This window comes from Melozone crissalis, unplaced genomic scaffold (assembly GCF_028551555.1).
Source record: "Melozone crissalis strain CALT ecotype California unplaced genomic scaffold, PUWL_Pcris_2 ptg000027l_1, whole genome shotgun sequence".
Lineage (NCBI taxonomy): Eukaryota > Metazoa > Chordata > Aves > Passeriformes > Passerellidae > Melozone > Melozone crissalis.
In genome coordinates this window covers 38,328,287-38,341,601 of record NW_026535805.1, presented here as the reverse complement: position 1 = coordinate 38,341,601, position 13,315 = coordinate 38,328,287, and the positions used below count along the sequence as shown (strand labels likewise).

General features: G+C 36.0%; 1 protein-coding gene across 1 annotated transcript in view; it reads left to right on the top strand.

Moving 5' to 3' along the window:
- ESR1 (estrogen receptor 1) overlaps window positions 1-13,315 on the top strand; it is a 103,234-nt gene that overhangs the window by 37,375 nt on the left and 52,544 nt on the right. Inside the window, 1 exon segment of the mRNA XM_054279812.1 lies at window positions 7,920-8,036. Within this exon segment, the coding sequence (XP_054135787.1) occupies window positions 7,920-8,036 (117 nt within the window).

Genomic DNA, 13,315 nt, shown 5'->3' with positions numbered 1-13,315 from the left:
CTCTTCCCTGAATATGAACTTTATATGCCATCCGTCTCCAAAGCTCAGTAACTTGATGGAGGTAAATATTTTAGAACATGCCCAGATTCAAGACGCCCACAGGCTCAAGCATTTTCTTGAGCCATAATGATGGCCTGTTGTAATGATTTGTCATCCCATATGCTAAAAATCTACCAAATTAATGTGTATTACTCTACCCCTTATGTGTCTTACTTTGGCTTTTACATCACTTTCATGAACCAGTCTTAGTAACTTCTACTATCTTTCTCCTGTGGAAAGTTCTTAAAAATTAGGTCATCAAGTCATCAAATCATCTTGATATCTTAAGTGAACTAAAATGTTTCACTCTCCTGCTGTATATCTTTCTATCTCCTGAATCCATTATCTTTGCACCTTTACTCATTCCCCCACACCCATAACAGCCTCTCTAAAATCTGGATGTCAGAATTGGATGATGTATTTCAACACGAGCCTTACAAATGCCATTTACAAATTAAAAATCCCCTTGTGACTCACACATTCTTTCCCCCTTCTAATTCTCTTGTTTTTTGGATGGCCACCAAGCCCTATGAGACAGGAAGGAATTACTCATACCACCTCTGACAAGCATCCAGCAAATGCCTACATATGGGTGTCTGCAAACCCCCAGAGGGAGCACAAGTGATTCAGAACAAATCAGGAGTAAATCCTTATGTTAAAGGGTGTCTTGATCCCAGAATTGCTCAAGCATTTTAGAAATCACCAATTCTCTTTCCCCTTCATGAGCCTTTCTTATGTTTTTCAGGTGCATCTTCTCTGCTTTTGTTCACAGCTTTTTTTCATATCTGGGATAGTTCACATATAGTCGGTTAAAAAATACTGCATGATGGGAGGCATTACCAGAACAGGTTGGCTTCTGAGAATGGATGAATTGCTGAGGAATTCCAGAGGCCTGCCTTGAATGTCTTGATCAGAGATATAATGGTCTCTAAAGTGCAGAAATTCTTGAAGCTGGGTGCCTTGAACCTCGATTCTAATTAGCAGTTATGCCTTCTGACTATCAAGTAGGAGAGTTTTGGCAGTAGACTTTGAGTGTTATCAATTGTTTTTATTTGACAGTGATAGAGCTGTACTTTGTTGAAAGTATGTAATGTTGCAAGGAGTGGTAATGTATACATATTTTCATGTTTGAGAGAATTTTACTAGTAAAACATGCTAGTAAGTGAGTGTTTAGGTAATGGTGAAGTGCAGCAATTGCAATAGTGTCAGTCTGGGAGGTTTCTGAGATCTTCCCTTTAATTTTCCATTCTTGTCTTGTGTTTTGATGGTATTTTTGCAATCTGTTTTATAACAGCTCAGATCCTGCAGCCAAGAAGGGAGAAACTCCCTAATAAGACTGCTTGTACGCTGGTACTATGAGCTGTCAGCCAAACTACAGAACAGGAACCTCAGTGAGATTAGCAGGGTTAATCACAGCCAGTCAACAGGGGGCTGCAGATGGGCATCTGGCCTCAGGGTGGGAAACACATGGTTCCAGTTGGAGATGGCTGTTGGAGGTTTGAAGGCTGGAAAAGGTGGACTTGGAAATTCTATCTGGGTTTAGCTGTAGTTGGGACTGCTCTAACTGATGGTGGTCACCTAGGTTCTTCTGAAACTTCTTTTGAGTTATTTTTGTACATTTAGTAGTTTTTCTCCAGTGTTCCTTGAGACAAACACATGCTCTGATTGCATTTTTTTGGCTCTGATTGCATTCTGTAACATGCATTTTTAATTTCAGCTATGCAATTTATGGTGATCTCATGTCAGAATTTTGAGTGCTATTGAAAGGCAAGAGTCAGTACCTCTTTTATTCTAGTAAGGCAATTTTGAATGTGGTACTTTTCTAGCAAATTTGAAGTGCTGCATTCAGCATGGATGTGATAGTGGCTTAAGATGTTTGTATCCAGGATACTTCCTTATTTTTCAAGGCCTAAACAAATCATAGAGCTGCAGTGGACCCTGAGCTCATCGTTCTGTCCTGTGATAGGATCAACTTCTGCCAATTCCTTATATATGTTGATCTGCTTCTTAAAACCTGTAGCTTGATCCAATGTTTTATTCTCCTTACCTTTGAAGGCTACTGGGAAATTTGAATCTCCCAGCCTGCAGGTTAAGGTCATCACTTGTTTTCCTGAGAATCATGCTGGAAAAAAAGTGTTCTCTTTCTTTCTGCAACAACCTTTAAATCATGGAAGTTTGCTATCACACTTGAAAAAAAATTATTCTGTTTTACCTAACCTGAGGAAACAAGGTTTATTCAACAATTTTCTCATAGGTCTTGTTTTCTTGACTTCTAATCTTCTAGTTGTTCTGCTTTGGAGGTTCTCCACTTTCTACTGTTTTTGTTTTTTTTTCTTGAAGCATGATTTCCTTCAATATGGTGTTTCACAAGTACTGAACAGAGTAATATGATTATCTTACAAACCCATCCCTCACATGGTATCCATCACACTGTAATGTTTGCCTTATTTACAAAAACATTATATTCTTCACTCATAATCAATGTGTGATGCAGAATAAAGTCAGGTATACTTTTCTGCAGAATAAATAATTTCTTTTCTTCATTGTTTTGAGCATATGATTACTCCTCTTTTAATGCAGAGATTTTTACCAGTCCTTTGTACTTTGTGCTTTTGTTCTGTTGTTATCCCATGTGCTACCTCCAGTTTGCCAAGGTAATTTGGAATTCTTATTCTGTATTCTCCTGCCATTTATTTCAGTCTGCCCAGCAGAGTAGTCTGGCCTTTTCTCTGTTCTTGTAATGCATAAAAATGTCATCTGCAAATGAATAACAATTAATAAAAGAAATACTCCAGATCACAACCCATTTGTGAGGAATACATATAACTGGATTCTGGACAGACACTATGGAGCCTTATTCAGTATCAGCTTCCATTGTAACAGTGAACTCTGACAGTTCTTCTCTGACACTGATTTTCTGAAGTCATCTGAACTATATATTCCTAGCTGACATATGATGTGCCAATGTAGGCAATATTGAAAACATTTGGGAAGTTGGGCAACACACATTGCTAGAGAGTAGAGAACTGACTCTTATCTGATTTTATAAATGGTCATTTGTTTTTCCTCTGCCAAATCCAGAGCTCGTCCTGCTTCCTAGATAGAATTCCTGGCTTTTAGAAGGTGTTCTTAATGTTCCCTGTATTATCACCTTTAATGTTGTTTTACTTCCTCTGGAATATGACTGTTGTGCAATATCAAGCAACAACAACAAAAAATTAAACATTATTACATGTTTAATAAACATTATTACAAGTATTTAGTGAATATTTTATCTGAAAACTCACATTACTTCTAGCTCTGGACTGAGACTTTCATCAATTCAAAATATTCACCTGAGAAACAAAAGCACTTTACATTTAGAAACTACAAGAGAACATGCAATTTTTGTCTTACAGGAAAGTGCTAAACTGTTCCACTTGCTTTTAGAGCATGTGACAGATAACACAGCTGTTCCCATTCTAAAATGCGGCTAGAAATATGCAGGACAAGAGACTAAGGTACCTCAGTTGACCCGTCTGATTATAAAATGGGTGACTCTTCATACAATAGAGCATGGATGATGTTAGGGCATGAGGGAGCAAGCCAAGGAACACAGATACATATAAGTTATTTAAAGAAGTATATAACTAAGTTGTGCTTTGCAGGAAAAAGTGGTACACAGGCAGAAAACAGTCTCTCTCTTTTTTTTTTTTTTTTTGGACAAAATAGTGGTATCAAAGAGCAGCATAATAATTTAGCACACCAGCTGTTGCCTGTAGTGAGGTTTATGTTTTACAGACTTCAGTGCAGAAAACTCAGTTCAAGAATCACCACACAGCTCCTTGAAAAATGTATCATAGCATGAACCATGCAGGTACTGAAGATCCAACCCTGATGTTATACCTGGAATAAAAATAGAGACTTACATTATTTTTTTTGAGAAAATTTGGTAGTATTTTGAACGCATGAGAGTAATTTGCAATATTTTTATCTTCTGAGGCTCTTTATAATAGTTGTGGGAGTTTTCTTTAGGAGAATTCTACTCCTTCCCATTCTGGCTCAAATAAAATGGGAAGCTAAAAATACAAGAGTTTCATTCAAAGTCTATGGGAATAAGATGGCCATGACATGCCTATAACTCTCTCTGAAAATGCTTTTAGTCTCTGGAGAGATCATATTGAGATGGTTGTGAGTAATACATTGTGGGAGTTTTTCCCTCTAACACAGCTGTTGTTTTAATCATGTGCCAAGGACTTAAAACAATTGCGATTTATCAGCTAGGGAAACAGAAACTTGATGTCATACCCCTTGCCAGATTTTGTAAGATTGGATCAGTATTTTTGTCTATTTTTATTTGTCATGAGGAAAAAATAGCCTTTCTGTTTCGTTACGTTGTCTAAAATTAGAAAAATTGGATCGCGGTAAAAGTAAACTTTGCACATAGTATCACAATCCTGAAATAGTAGATGAAACACCAAATTAAATTTTAAGATAAGATAATTAATTTTAAGATAACTTCAAAATTATTTGTTTGAGTATAAAATATAATTTAATATTTATAGACTTATAAAGTTAAATAGTGGCTTTTAAAATTTATATCACTCTTTCTCAGTATATAAGTTCATGCATTATTATACTGGTGAGATGGGAGCAGGCTTGGTACCCTCATGCAGTGCACATTCTCCTTCCTTCATTTTTCATGTTACTATATGGAAAGGTTTAAGAAGAGCTTGGTATCAGCCATTTGGCTGGAATTACCTGCCCATGTGAGCAGGTGCAGTTGTACCAAAGTGAAGACAAGAGGATTCCACTGGAAGGCAAACACAGCCTGTGAGCTCCATGACACGGCTGAAGGACATAACATGGAGTATATGTAAATTTTAACCTCTCCTCCTCTCCCATTCATCAGTGGTTCTGTGATTGATGTCTGTCAGTGCTCTCAGGCACGTGGTGGATTGTTGGGACTGTCTTGTGCAGGGCCAGGAGCTGGACTTGATGGTCCTTGCAGGTCCCTGCTAGCTCAGGATATTTCATTATCTTTCCTTCTGAGGTATGCAGAAAAAGAGGACTTCCTCGCTGGATGGGAATGAAGTATGTTTTACAGCCTTCTAGACTCTTTTCCTTACTGTCATGTTACTAATGTTTTGCTTGTTTAAAACCAGAAAGAAGATTATTCTTCTCAGCAGTGCTGAGTAGTTGCTAAGAGAACACAAATTCCAAATCCAGAGACCTTTTCTGAGAGTAATTAGGCTGCGAATTTGAGTATCTGTGCTTATAAAGGATTTAGACATAACCTTATGTTCTTCTGTGAAGCTGTTAGGAAAAAGTGTGATTTTAAAACCAATAAGTGCAGTTTTATTGGGGCACTTTAACTTAAAGTTGGTGTTACTTTTTATTTTATATTCAACATTTGTTTTTACTGGGTAAGCCTATGTAATGTCCAAGTGCTTTTTTTTTTCCTTTCCTTTTAATGTAATTTTCCCCAAGGTTTTGCTTTTCATTTTCAGTCTTGTTTGTCACCTTAAGGTGTGGATAAAGTCTGCAATTTAGCTTTCCTTTCCTTCCTTTTTATCCCAGCTGTCATGTATGAAAATTTTGCTAATTTCCCTCTCAGATCATCATGTTTTCCCATCTCTTGAAGTCATGTTGATTAAAATAAACCAAAAATTATGATAAATATTAAATGCATTATCTTTTCCCTAGATTTACAGGAAATCTGAAAGGCTAAACAATGATACTTGAAATCTAAAGAAGTATGCCCATCACACACAGATCTTTCTGTTTTTAGCAGCCAGATTTTTCATTCTTTATTCTGTGAAGTCAATCAAGCACTTTGAGTGAACAGTGTATTGTCTAAGGTACAGATCATGTGCATGAAAACAGACTAATTATGCTAACATTTAAATGGTAAATTCATGATAAAACTCTTCAAAAGGAAAAATATTATTATATGAATGTAGGAACTGTAGCTCTGTTACAAATAGGATTATTTTATATACTATTCTACAAGCCAAGTGTTTATTTCCAAACACTTGTGGTTTGCCCAAGTAAATACAGATTCAGAGCTAAGGAGAAGGTTATCACCCACATAAGCATAGCAAAAATAGGATGGGTGCCCTGATGATATGATTACACTTGATTTTTGGTTTTTGCATGCAGTCACTTCTGTCACTTTTTTTTTAACCTTTGAACACTATAAAAATCAGCCAATCCAGCAAAGGTGGTTAGCATGATTTCAGCTTTGACCTAAGTGGGATTTATCTGCTCATTTTAGAGAGATCTAAATGATCTTCTGAATTATTTGCTGATTTCAAAGCCTGCACTCATTCACCATGTGAATTTACCTTTTAACTTCATCAGGAAGAAGATGAGCTATTCTTTCAAAGTACTTATTTGTTTTTAAAAAGAGCAATTAAAATTTTCCATCTTTATCTCATGGTATTTCCAAAGTTGCCTAATGAACAAGGCAGGTGATTGAAGTCAGGTGTTACACTTGTTCACTGCTGCTTAGTGTGATTCAATATAAGTGCATTTTCTTAAAAATGTGGCCTTTTTTTTTTTTTTTGGCTCCTTTTCTCTGTAGATATTGCATATGTGGTTGAAGCTCTTTTCTTTCTAACTTGATTTTTTTTATTTCCTTATATGTGAAAGGTTTTGAACCAGATATAGAACAGTCTTTATCCTACCAGAGGAACTGAAAATTAAAGCATTCTCTCATGCTGGGTTGAGATGGTGGTTCAGTTGTACCTGTTTACTGCAGTGCTGAAGCAAAGCATATGGATACAGACTTTTTCAGTATTATTTTGTTCCATCCAGTAGACCTAAAAAATAATAGTTCTGTCTATTTGAGACAGGGCATAGTCAGCTGTTCCCCTAGTAACAAGTTTATAGACTGGCTGCTTATTTTGATGAGATCCCAGTTATGCAGCATTAGAGAGCAGATGCTCCTGGTGTAATCTGATAGCAATTTTTACTCTATTTTCTAATTTGTAGTCAAGGATAGAGGATTTGATGAGACCAAGGCCTCTGTGAAACCTCCACCCTACTTTACCTCAAGCTGATCCCCTGACCTCAAAGAAAGGACAAACAGTTCTGCAGTAACTTTTTTTTTTTAAATGTATGTTCTGTACCTTAGTTATGTTCAGATGAATACAGAGCACCAACGAGATAGTTTTGAAGAGGCTTTTTCATCCTTGCTAACTTTTGTCAATGGTTGGCAAATAGTTTTATAGCAGATTTAAGCACGCTTTTGTTAAGATCAAATTGGAATAGATACTTTTTGGCACTAACAAATGCTAAAGAGAGTAAGAAATGAGGAAGAGGAGCTCTGAAGGAGAAGATACCAGTAACAATCTAGGTTTCAGCGTGTGGTAATTTTAGAATTTATCATGTCAGAAAGTTTTTGCACAAAGCAATAGACATGCAGCTGGAATTAGTGACTGATTTATCCCTGAGGTACAATTAATTATTTAAGGATTTTTGCTTCTGTTCTATGTTGTTGTTTGTTTCTTTACTGGAACTGACTGTCACAGATAAAATCTTTTTAATTTCGTAAACCTCATTTTGTGCAGTCTATTGGTTAAACATCAGCACAGGCACACAAAACCAGATGGTGTTGTATTTCTCGGCCTGAGAGCAAGGAAGTCAAGGCACTTGTTCATATTAATAGATCCTCTTTTGTGGTTGCTTTAATTGTTCACTGTTTTAATTAGTCTACAGAAGTTTCAATTTAAAGAATTTGCAAATAAATGTGTGGCATGCCGATGTTAGTTTCAAAATCGGTACCAACACTTTTATGAGAGGTTGTGATGGTAACCCTACTGTTTTCCCCAAGATGTTATAGTGATTTTTGTCATGTCTGTGTATAGCTGTGTCCTTATTTCCCTCTGGTTTTACAGGGCACAATGACTACATGTGTCCTGCCACTAACCAGTGCACCATTGACAAGAACAGAAGGAAGAGTTGCCAGGCCTGCCGGCTGAGAAAATGCTACGAAGTGGGGATGATGAAAGGTGGTATGTACACAGCCATCATCAAATCTTCAGCATTGCTGTCTGCCTTCCTGCCTTTTAGCTTCATTGGGCTGCTGATAAGGTTTCTAACTGAAGGAGGGAGGTACTGATTTTATTGAGTTGAAGTCTATTAAATCAAAATTATTTCATTAAATAAAAAATTAAAAGCTCCAGAATATCATTTTATCTTGTTCAAATTTGCATGAAAAATAAGAGGACCATTGATTTCAATAGAATTAGAATTCCTCTGTTATTATTTTTAACTCAGTGTTCTTTCATGGTAGGCTTCAAATCCTGATGAATGAAATTTAACCCAAGATTTTTCAGCATTTTGCAGTTCAGTGGGAAGAGCATTGGCAGTCTCAAATCAGTCCATATTAGTTAAATAAACTTCTGGATATATAATTTTTGTTCTGTGAATACTGGAAGGGAAAGTTAATTTCTCTTTTCTGGTACTGTACAGGTATTTTAGATGTGAATTAATTTAACCCAACAGTATTAAAGGCTTACTCACTTTATAAGAACTGTGATTAATGCTACTTTCCTAGAAAATTTGTAATACTGATGGCTTGTTGTAGCCTGCTAAAAATTTCACATTGCTTGTATCAATGAAGAGTAATCAGTAGCTGTATGGAAACCTGTATCTATGGGAAAAAAGTAGCAAACTAGTAAGTGCACAGGGCAGAAGGGATCCCATGTATTTTGTGTGTAAAGAGCTAGTTAGATTACAGACTGGTTCTTCCTTTCTTTGGCACACCTAATGCTTACTTATGCCACAGAAAGTCTGGTGCAAGAGAGAAGAGGAACTCATCATGTTTGTCCTTTCCTCAACAAATCATTTGTAAGTCCAGCAAAGGTAGGCCAAGTCTGAGAATCTTAGGACAAAAAGGGAAAGACTAAAGGAAAAATGATCAGTTGTTGCTGCACCTGAGATTGGATCTGCATTTTTCTCAACTTGAGGATTAGGAAAGAGCTGACGCTGATTTTATAATATCAATTTTGGGATGCAAGCAGGAGGAAGATGTAAAATCTGCTTTTTCTTCTAGAAGTTAAGACAATGGTTTAATTTTTTGCCATGAGATTTTATGTATTGATCTGAACATCCTGGTTTATATGGCTAGAACTTTTCAAAGGGTATGTAATTGATATCACAGGTATGATCCAGAATAGATAGAAGTTCAAGAAAGTCACACTAAAACCAGAGAATCCATACATGAGTATGACATGCAGATTTAGCTTTGACCTTTGTACACGTGACAGTTAATAGTTAGGATTTATAATTAGCTTTATGTTGATGACATTGCACTCTTCATTTGGCACATTTACATCCAATTCCACTTATATGTATTTAATTAATGATCCACTCTGCCAGTATTATGTTTTCCATATGTCTTCTCTAGGATGCAGGTTCTAATAGGTTTTTGACCATTCTATATGTAACTGTTTCACTCTCATAAAAACGGTGAAGATTTCTCAACCAGCATTGTTTTAGATTAAAGAAGTCTATATGAAATACTGCAATTCTGTCCAAATTTTTTTTCAAATATAAATATTCTGGGACTGTTATTTCATATAGTGCTTCTCACCTGAGAAAAGTCATCTGGATTTCATCCTTTCCTTTCCTTTTACAATGCCTGTAAGATTTTTATAGTCACTACAGGAACTGGCAGTTCAAAAATAGTCGGTGTTGTGGTGTTTTGTTTGTCAGTGTTTATTGTTTTGTTGCTGTTGTTTTTCTTCTTTTAAGAAACTAAACTCACAGTTTATAAACAAGGAGAGCAGGATCAGCATAAATTGTATCTGCTCTTATAGTACTGCTAATAATCCATGAAGTTCATCACTGGTTCATGGGCAAGAGTTTTAAAATATTTATTTTATGAAGTCTTGGAAAAAAAAATCTCAAGATCCCTCAGTTACAAGTAATAAATCTGTCATGCCTGCAGATGACTTCAAGGAAGTTAAAGTTTATATACATGAAGTAAAACATAAAAAGTTTTTCTGGAGTCATCATTGATCCCCTACTGGCCACATGAATGTGTGGGGAAGAAAAACCTTTCTAAATTCTTCTAAATCTAAACCTAAACTCTTCTAAATCTAGATCTTTATAGTTGTCACATTTCTCTCAGATGAAGATAAAGGTTAAGTAAATATTCTTATCATGCCATATGGCTTAACTTTAGGTGATAATGTTTAAATGGTTTTAATTTTTAATATTTTTTTTTCTGAGGAGAGCCATGAAGATTTTCTTTTTTAATAGATAAAATGGAACTTCTCTTCAACATACTAAAATAATGTAGCTCTGTGATTTGCTCAAGATTCTCAGTGTTCTCCAGTAACTCCTAGTTCTTGTGATTGGGTCTTTTAATTTAAAACATCACTTTATGCTCATTTTGAAGGATTTGCCTTTTTTTAAGGCATTAATTCTATCATATACTTGAATATTTTTTGTGTCTTATCTCACTTTTATCTCTGCCTCCACAATTTGCTTATGATGATACAACCTTTAGATATAGTGGAAAACACATATAATCTTTCTTTCCCCCAAATGTAATCCCAGTTTTTATTCTACACTAAATTAGCTGAGGTTTCTCAATAAATTTTAAAAGTTGCCAACTTGTGACTTTTATCTGCCATTTAAGTGATACGAGTAATAGCTGATATTAAATATGGACTTTCAGTAAATACTGTGGAAGGTAGGCAAAATCTTCATTAAATGTCTCTGGTTAATTCTAAACATCTGATATAGAATATGGCTGCTGAAGTTTTCCTCACAGAAGGTCACTTAATGCAGACTGAAAACGTTCACATATATTATTTTTGGTAGAGTGGACACAACTGAAATGTGTTTTAGAGGCTTCATGCAGAAAACAATGCAGGCTTCAAGTGGTCCTTGAACTGTGTGGAAGGAACATTTACTGATGAGTTCCTCTTATGAGTTCCTGTGGAAATTTTATTGATTTTTTTTTCTTCCCTGTTCTTCGGTCTTTTAAAAACTACTTTCAGTACTGAAGAGATTTTTTTTTCTCTCCTCTTGTGTTTGCAAGTGTTTTCTTCTGCGTCTGTTACTGTGCTGCTTCGAGACAATTAGACTGCAAGAATCTCTGCTGATGGGGCGGGCATCTGCGGCATAATTTAAAGCTGTTATATTTTGTCCAAATACTTCATTCTCTCTTTCTGAATAAGCCCTTAAAATTATGTGTTATTAATTAGTCTGTGCTCTCCTGTTTGTACATGAGGATAAAGTGGGCACATCGAATAAGATCCTTGCCATGTCCCTTTTACTTCTGTTCTGTAGCATGGGGGAGAAGCCTTGTTTTTGTTTACAATCTCCTGATACCTTCTTGAGGCTGGTTTCTGTCCTGGTTTGGGGAGTGTACTCCAACTTTCACATGATGCAGGGTGCCAGCTTTCAAATGGAGTTGTTACAGCAGCTGCAACCCTGAAGTTCCAACCGTATGTAAAGTGCAGGTGACCCCTGCTCCGATACAGACCTAGTTTTCTGTTTCTCCATTGTTTTAAAAGCTTTCTGGTGACTTGGGTCCAAAGACCCTAATTTTATGAAACCAAAAGCACCTTGTTTTTTTGGTTTTTAATAATTATTTTCATAGTGTGGTAAGTGAATGAGTGCTTCTAGTAATTAGCAGCATGCTGCATTCTTCCCTTCCTTTCAATGTGTGACAAGACAGATTTATCTTTAATGCTGTGTGGAATAAGAGCAACAGGGTCCGAGTGGGATTCGTAGCTATGGCAAAAAAAATGCCATAATGCTAAATGCCAGATACCTAAAGGAATATCCATTATTTGCCTGATAGTCCATGTTTAACCACCCTGACACCTACATAATTCTTTCAGTTGTCGAATGCTGATGGCTTCATTGCATCAAATCACAGGAAATGTGGCTATCAAGGATTTGAGTGCTCATGTGCTACATTCAGATGGTGACTTTGTATATGACATGGGGTATTTACTGTCTTTGAACAGCCTGAAATCTCAGGTTGTAGAGAGAAGATTCTCTGTATCTTTTCTCTGATTCTCTTTGTTGTGATAATGAAATTAGAGTGTTACAGCACATTTGAAGCCTACATCCTGCAGTGTTACCCTCACAAATTGCCTGAGAATGCTTCAGAAATTACTGGGATACAGCCCAGGGAGTGAAACTCTTTGCTGGCTGTAACAGGGTGCTAAACCCACATGCCATTGGACTATAGACACTTTCATTAACTCCTAGAGACTGGAGTCTCTAGGCTTCAGTTTTTCTCTTACATTCTTTTGAAATGGTTTATCCACCTCTAAGCCAGTCTAGTTCAGTGCAACAGTCTTGCTGAAGTTTAAGATAAATTTTTACCAGGAAAATGAAAAAACAAATTTTTTCATTCTGTCAGAGAAGGACCTTGCTGATTTTTGTTTTTAAATTGAGAGATCCGTACTTTCTTGGTGAATTCTATATTTATTCATGAAAAAGGCTTATTATTCATGAAAAAAGAGGTTATTAAAATAATTCTCAAAAGCAGAAGTAAATTGATGTCTGATGCAACCACTGGATGGGCTCAAGGCCTTCTACATTTTCATGCACTTATCTTTTAATTAATGATTATATTTAAAAGAGAAATTAGTGAATGAAAGGAAATGGATTGTGGATGTGGAATGATTCTGGCTTGTTCGAGGAGAACCTCAATGGTGCTTATTAGACATACTGTTCTGTACTCAGCCAAATAGCTGTAGGTGGGGCCTGATAAATGTATGAGGAAATGTACTCTTTAAAGTCGGAATTGTTGGGCCAAAAGCATGTACTTGTGCACATTTAAAGCAAAGTTTTGTGAGTTTACAGCAGTTTTCTGGGAAAATAAGGTGGAAATGAAATCAGATTTTTTGTGAAGTATTTTTTCTCCTCTTTGCACACATGCAAAGGGGATCACTGCCATTAAATTGTCACAAAGTGCAATACTCCTGTGTTCTGCCCCCAAAATTAGAAAGAGAGACGGTAATTGTGAATACCTTTGCCAAAGATGATTTATCTTTTTTTTCCACTACATAAAATAATCTATACTAGGAGGAAATCTAGGAAGTCTTTTGTTGAGCCACCTGCACAAAGCAGATTCAGCAGTGAATTTATACGTAGTTAAGACCTTTCACAGCCAGGTGGAAATGGGATAAAATGGGACAAATTGTCTTATGCTTAGTTATATGCTATAACTGGATGTGCAAAAAAATTAATGAAGAATTAATGAAGAATTTCAAACAAATATTCAAGAATTTTTCTTGAACATTTGTTTGAAATTGTA